The sequence below is a fragment of the Ruditapes philippinarum genome, unplaced genomic scaffold, assembly GCF_026571515.1.
Source record: "Ruditapes philippinarum isolate M1 unplaced genomic scaffold, ASM2657151v2 ctg8928_1_1_1_1, whole genome shotgun sequence".
Lineage (NCBI taxonomy): Eukaryota > Metazoa > Mollusca > Bivalvia > Venerida > Veneridae > Ruditapes > Ruditapes philippinarum.
The window spans coordinates 48,635-54,934 of NW_026853753.1; the positions used below are offsets into that span (position 1 = coordinate 48,635).

The 6,300-nt window shown below is 31.9% G+C and overlaps 1 protein-coding gene across 1 annotated transcript; it reads left to right on the forward strand.

Annotated features, from left to right (window-relative positions):
• The first annotated feature begins 3,659 nt into the window (after window positions 1-3,659).
• LOC132737730 (origin recognition complex subunit 2-like) lies at window positions 3,660-6,218 on the forward strand. Its single transcript, XM_060725064.1, has 4 exons — window positions 3,660-3,702; window positions 4,339-4,458; window positions 5,192-5,389; window positions 6,006-6,218. The coding sequence occupies exons 2-4, from the start codon at window positions 4,450-4,452 to the stop codon at window positions 6,216-6,218; spliced, it is 420 nt and encodes a 139-aa protein (XP_060581047.1). The 5' UTR covers window positions 3,660-3,702; window positions 4,339-4,449.
• Window positions 6,219-6,300: the final 82 nt, after the last annotated feature.

Genomic DNA, 6,300 nt, shown 5'->3' on the forward strand with positions numbered 1-6,300 from the left:
CACCATTGAGATCAATGACTGATAAGTTTTCATACAAAAAGATTGTTTATATTGTGGTTCAATCTTTAATAAGTAGGGTAAAAACAAGGAAGTGTGATGTTTCGCCAGTAAGGACACTAGAACCTACTGTTTTGAATATATGTATACAGAGGAATGACTGTTTGTCTGATACAGTGAGAGCAAGGATAGAACACGTTCACAACTTGCTTGTAGCCGATGCTCTTTACCATCAAACATGTTTATGCTCCTCTAATTTCAGAACTGGAAAAGATATACCAGAAGAATTTCAGGTGCTACCATCTGATAAAAAGTGAAAGATTGGTCGACCAGAAATTACCGAAGCGAGTGACGCTTTGTAAAAGTCGTGACATTCTTGTGCTTATGCTTAGCGAAGATATTTTACAAATTAAAATTTGCAAATATTTTTTTTTTACATTTTATGCTCAAATGTATCAAATATTTGAAATTGACCTTCCAAAAGGTCAATGTCACCTCTTTTGACCCAATGTCAACTCATGATGTTATATATATATAATGACTCAGAAAAAAAAACATATGTGCTTGAAAGTATTCAAGTTAATATAAAACTCAATATTATTATCATAATATAGATTTCCTTAATGTTTCTTTATTTTGTATAAAATTACCCCACCCACTAGCTGTACAATGTTAATATAAATATTTCAATATATGCATTAAATATTGATGGAATGTAAATTAAATTCATAAAACGTTGAAACTTGACAGTTTTCACATGTACGTAAACCATTATGTATTTTCTGTTTAATATCATATAACATAGAGCTTTCAATAAATTGTTGATCTACAGCAATGTAATATTATAATTTTACCCCACCCACTTAAGTTAATTAATAAATTTTAGAAAGGTAAAAGTAGTTTCTTTAAACAAAAACATCTTTTTGATTACTTTATGTTACTATAGGGATAGATTAAGCTATATTTTTATGCATATTATATATAAAACTGATTGGAAAATTGTATGTGTGTAATACATTGAGTTCAAATTACAAAAATAAATACAATGATACCGATATATTTGATCTCAATTTTTGAAAACATTCTCCAATTTAGATTTTTCTAGACTTTTGATATGTTATACAATATAGGTCTGGGGTTTTAAAACACTCAAAATATTTTCTGTTGCAATTTGTTTGAGGTTTGGCTCTATTTTGAGCTAGAATGACTGGACTACTCTCTGATTAACTCGTCCACTAACTCGTCACCTATTTTGTTATACATCAAATAGTTGTAGAATTCAAAGACAATAGACCCAATAGACACGTTAACCACCTCTTTTTTCATGAATTTATCAAGGAAATGTTTTGTTTATTTAGTAACTGAACAGAATTATTCCATTTTCTTTAAGATGTTAAGAAAAAAAAAAGACCGTGAAACACTTCTTTTTAATGAATTTGGCAAGAAAATATACAAAGATCATTTGTAATACTCCTGTAATTACTGTTGTTGAGAAAAAGTAATTGAATGTTTTGAACCTTACCAGTCTTTGTAAAAGACCTGCACTGGCGCTTTGAAGATCTATCAGATCAGTTAACTTAAATGCAAAAATAATGATGTACATGTATAATTAAATACAAAATAAAGTTTGAAACAAAATTCAAAATATATATTTTACTCACTTTTTTTTATTGTAAATGCATAATAAAAGTGTTTTTAAAAAATTACTTTTTCATACCATGAAAATTGTATTTTACAATGTTTTCACTACAGTTAAACCAACATCTAAGAGTCGGAGGAAGAGTTGTCCGGAGAGAGTGAAGACAATTGAGGAGGAAGAGGAGGAGGATCATGGTGACAATGAAAACTTGCCTCTTAAAAAGTCAAACAGGTTGGTAATATCCAATGTCTTACTCATTGGATAAGAGGATATATCTGTTTGAATTGCCAAAAAACTAAACTGAAAGGTTTAAATTACTTTACTTGTATAGTGAATTATTTTTGTTTCAAAATTGTCTGAAAATTCTCATTTGATACATGGAAAAATACCCCTGTCTTGGTTTATTGACTGATTGTATAAAAAATTTATAAACTGGTAAAGTGAATTTATTTTTGTTACAAATTGTCTGAAAAATTCTCATTTGATACATGGAAAAAATACCTCTGTCTTGGTAAATTGACTGATTGAATAAAAATATATGCACCTGTCCAGTTTTCATGGCAAATAGTGTTTTGTTTGTTTTTCCTGGTGTTAATTTTGAACAATGATTATAGTAAGTTTTCCTTAATTGAATTCTGATTTGAAAATACTCAAAAAATAAATTTTTGGAATGAAAATGGAGGTTGAACCCTTTAAGTTATATTTTTGTGCCCCCACATTAGTGGCGGGCATTTAGATTTACCCTTGTCCGTCCGTCCGTTCTCTTTTGTGTCGCATGTAACTCAAAAAGTATTTGACCTAGAGTCATGAAACTTTACAGGAATGTTGATCAGCATGTGAAGTTGTGCACCTGGGTATTTTTGTCTGGATATTTTTAGTATTTTTAGAGTTATTGCCCTTGACTTAGTAAAATTTTGCAATTTTCAACTTGTGTCGCATGTAACTCAAAAAGTATTTGACCTAGAGTCATGAAACTTTAAATGAATGTTGATCAGTATGTGTAGTTGTGCACCTGGGTATTTTTGTCTGGATATTTTTAGTATTTTTAGAGTTATTGCCCTTGACTTAGTAAAATTTTGCAATTTTCAACTTGTGTCGCATGTAACTGAAAAAGTATTTGACCTAGAGTCATGAAACTTTACAGGAATATTGATCAGCATGTGTAGTTGTGCACCTGGGTATTTTCGTGTGGATTTATTTAGTATTTTTAGAGTTTTTGCCCTTGACTTAGTAAAATTTTGCAATTTTCAACTTGTGTCGCATGTAACTCAAAAAGGATTCGACATAGAGTCATGAAACTTTACAGGAATATTGATTAGCATGTGTAGTTGTGCACTTGGGTATTTTCGTGTGGATTTATTTAGTATTTTTAGAGTTATTGCCCTTGACTTAGAACATGTTTGCAATTTTCAACTTGTGTCGCATATAACTCAAAAAGGATTTGACATAGAGTCATTAAACCTTATGGGAAGGTTGCTCAGCATATTTAGTTTTGCTCCTGGGGTTTCGCTTGTGGATTTATCCAGTATTTGTAGAGTTATTTCCCTTGACTTACAGTAGAATAAATTTGCAATTTTCAACTTGGGGTTTGCTTGGGGATTTATTCAGTATTTGTAAAGTTCTTGCCCTTTACTTAGTAAAAAGATTTTTAGTTTTCAAAAATATTTGACCTAGAGTCATAAGATTGACAGAAACAGTGGCCCGGTGGGGGCACCCGTGTCCTAATGGACACATTTCTAGTTTATATTGACTTATTTAAGTTTAAAACTGCAATTGATTATCAGCTTAACAATTTGAATGATTGCTGTAGATTTATTATATGTGATAAATAATTTAAGACAGTTAAAAAACATTATTATTCATGTCACAGAATAACTTTGTTAAAGTAATTTTTTAAAAATTCTTTATCGTAGCATTGGAAGATGAAAGTCAGTTGTGTGGTGGAGAAGTATATGGGTTCAAAACCCCGAAAAAGTCAGTCAGATGGCACAGTTGGCATCAGAGTCAAGAAAACTCCAAATCTATCCTGAAAACACCCAGTGACAAAGAAGGAACTCCTAAAAAATGTAAGATTGTCACATAAGGGTTTGTGTAAAAATAAAACATTTTACATTGATAAAAACTTTTGTTTGTTAAATTTTTGTCTTGTTATTTATCATCTAATAAATATTATGAGTTGTACCGGTAAAAGTCAAAATAACAACACATAATCATTTTAGCCATAATTGCGCTTTTCAGTTATTTATTATACTTTGCATGAATAATCAATAACGCATGTGACACATGGGCATTGCCGCAACAATGCATAGAGACTAGAGAGTGTGGCTATCTTTTTACATTTTAGTCAGTTTTGTATGTTGTCCTACACATTTGTCATTATCAATTATTTGGTCGATCACGATATTAATATAAATGTAATTATGCTCAGCATGACTGTAAATTGGAAAAAATAAGATAAAAGTTTTAAACAAACAGTTTTATAAAGTGTAAATACATGTGTACCATGTGGTTTAGGGCAACATTCAGGAGACCAAATGCTTTTTTTCCTCTTGTAATTGAAGCTCAAAGCTCATGTGACAAAATTTAATTAGTTTTATGAATTAAGTATTTTGCATGTTTTACTTTCAGTAAAACTTGTAATTTGTTTAAAAAGGAAAAAAAATAACATGGCATGTTGTAAAAATGTTATTGTATATCTTCAGCTGTAAATTTTCCATCAACAAAGAATGAAGAAATGAGGACACCTACCGGTAAAAGGAATCTTAGACATAGAAAACTGCAGGCTTCAACACCATATAGATTACAGAAGAGACATGGGGCAGGTGAGGATTAAGTCCCCTTACCAACACTTATTTCACTATTGATCTCGTCATTGAGTCTTATAGTCATTTGTCTCTCATGGCGGATTTAGGAATCCGCTGGGATTAGTACAAGGTCATTTTTGCAGAAACTTGTTATTACTGGTTAGTTACCCAACAAAGCCAGTTAGGTAAATCAAAGATATGACCATAATGTGTTTTAAAATCGACACAAAAACGAAACAAAGGTACAAACAAAACTTATTTTGCTTAAGTGCCAATTTTTAACAGTATGTTAGTCATATAACAGCTTGCAGTTCCCTAACTAGTGTTCCTGGACTGGAGTCTGTATCCAAGTTAACCTGGATATAAAACAAACTTATTCTTAACTCCATCACAGGACTTAACATTGGTTTCTATATTATATACCGGTACAATAAAATGCACATAGAAAAAAATGCATAACTGCCACTCTGAGGTCTACAAACCTCTTAATGCTTTTTGTTTTGTAAGATTCTGACTTTTTGTTGATAGGGGGGTGGGGGGGGGTGGGGAATGAAAGAAGGGAATATATTTTATTGCCTTGACCATTCGAAAGCTTGTCTTGAACATAACTTTAGTAATTCTTTAATGAATTTTCTTTGAATTTTTCATCATCAAACCATGTGTTGTGTGCAAGATGCAAGGAATATGTTTGTACAAGAAAAAAGGTCAGGTGTAAATGTTGACAAAAAAGTTGTTGTTTTTTCTCCCCCAGGTGATTCAGACTCCAGTGACAGTATGGGAGTCATCTAGCTCTGACAGTGATGAGGACATCAAACCCGTGTCCTCGACCAGTAAGTCTCGAACCTCCTCAGCCAGTGCCTCAAACACACCAGCAAATACTCCCGCAAAATCTGAGAAATCCTCTGCAACTCCTAGAAAGTCTCGTAGAAAAACAGAGGAGATAGATATGGTATAATTATACCCTTGTTTATGTTAAGATATTATGCTATGCTAAATACAGTGTAAGATTTTTATGTAAATTGTAAAAACCTAAAGAAATGCAATCAAGCTAGATAAGAAATATTACAGTGTTAGGTTCATTTGATATGCTCAGTTATAATATAGGTAAAGGTGCATTGTGCCTCAAAGATAAATTAAAAAAAATTCTTTAGAACATTAATTTAATTACATTCAAATGATGTTTTTAGAGCATGTAAGATGCTTCTTACCTGAAGAAATAGCAGTTAATGTGAAATGATTTGTCTTAAAGGTAGCAAACTATAAACAAAGTAGTATTTTGACCTTCAAACAAATCACTAAATGACCACAATTGGTGTAAATGCCAAAAAGCAACTGAAGAAAAAGTTGGTTCAGGTAAGTGGCCAATGAGTAACTTTTTGGAAACTATACAAGAATACCAACAATCAAAAGCTTAACCTTTTGAGAAATAGAAGTAACAGTACTTGTGGGGTATATTTGGCCTTTAACCCAGAAACGAATTAATTTTTGCCATACATTTTCATATCATACTGGATTAAGATACCATTAAAGGCCAGTTTAGTAAAGTGATCTGATTCAATTTACAGAAGACTAATGTGGAGGAATATTTTGACATTCATGCTAGTGATGTTGGGCCTACGTCAGATGCTACCTTGTCAAAGTTAGACGTGCCCCGCCTGGATCAGGAATCCCTCATTAATCTGCTGGAAAATGTACAGTCGTCACATATCAATGAATGTAAACAAATGTTTCATGAACTTCAAGACATGTTCACAAACTGGATGTTTCAAATGTGGTAAGTTTTTCTCTCTTTTTTTCTATTTTAGCTCACCTGTCACAAAGTGACATGGTGAGCTTTTGTGATCGCTTTTTGTCCGGCGT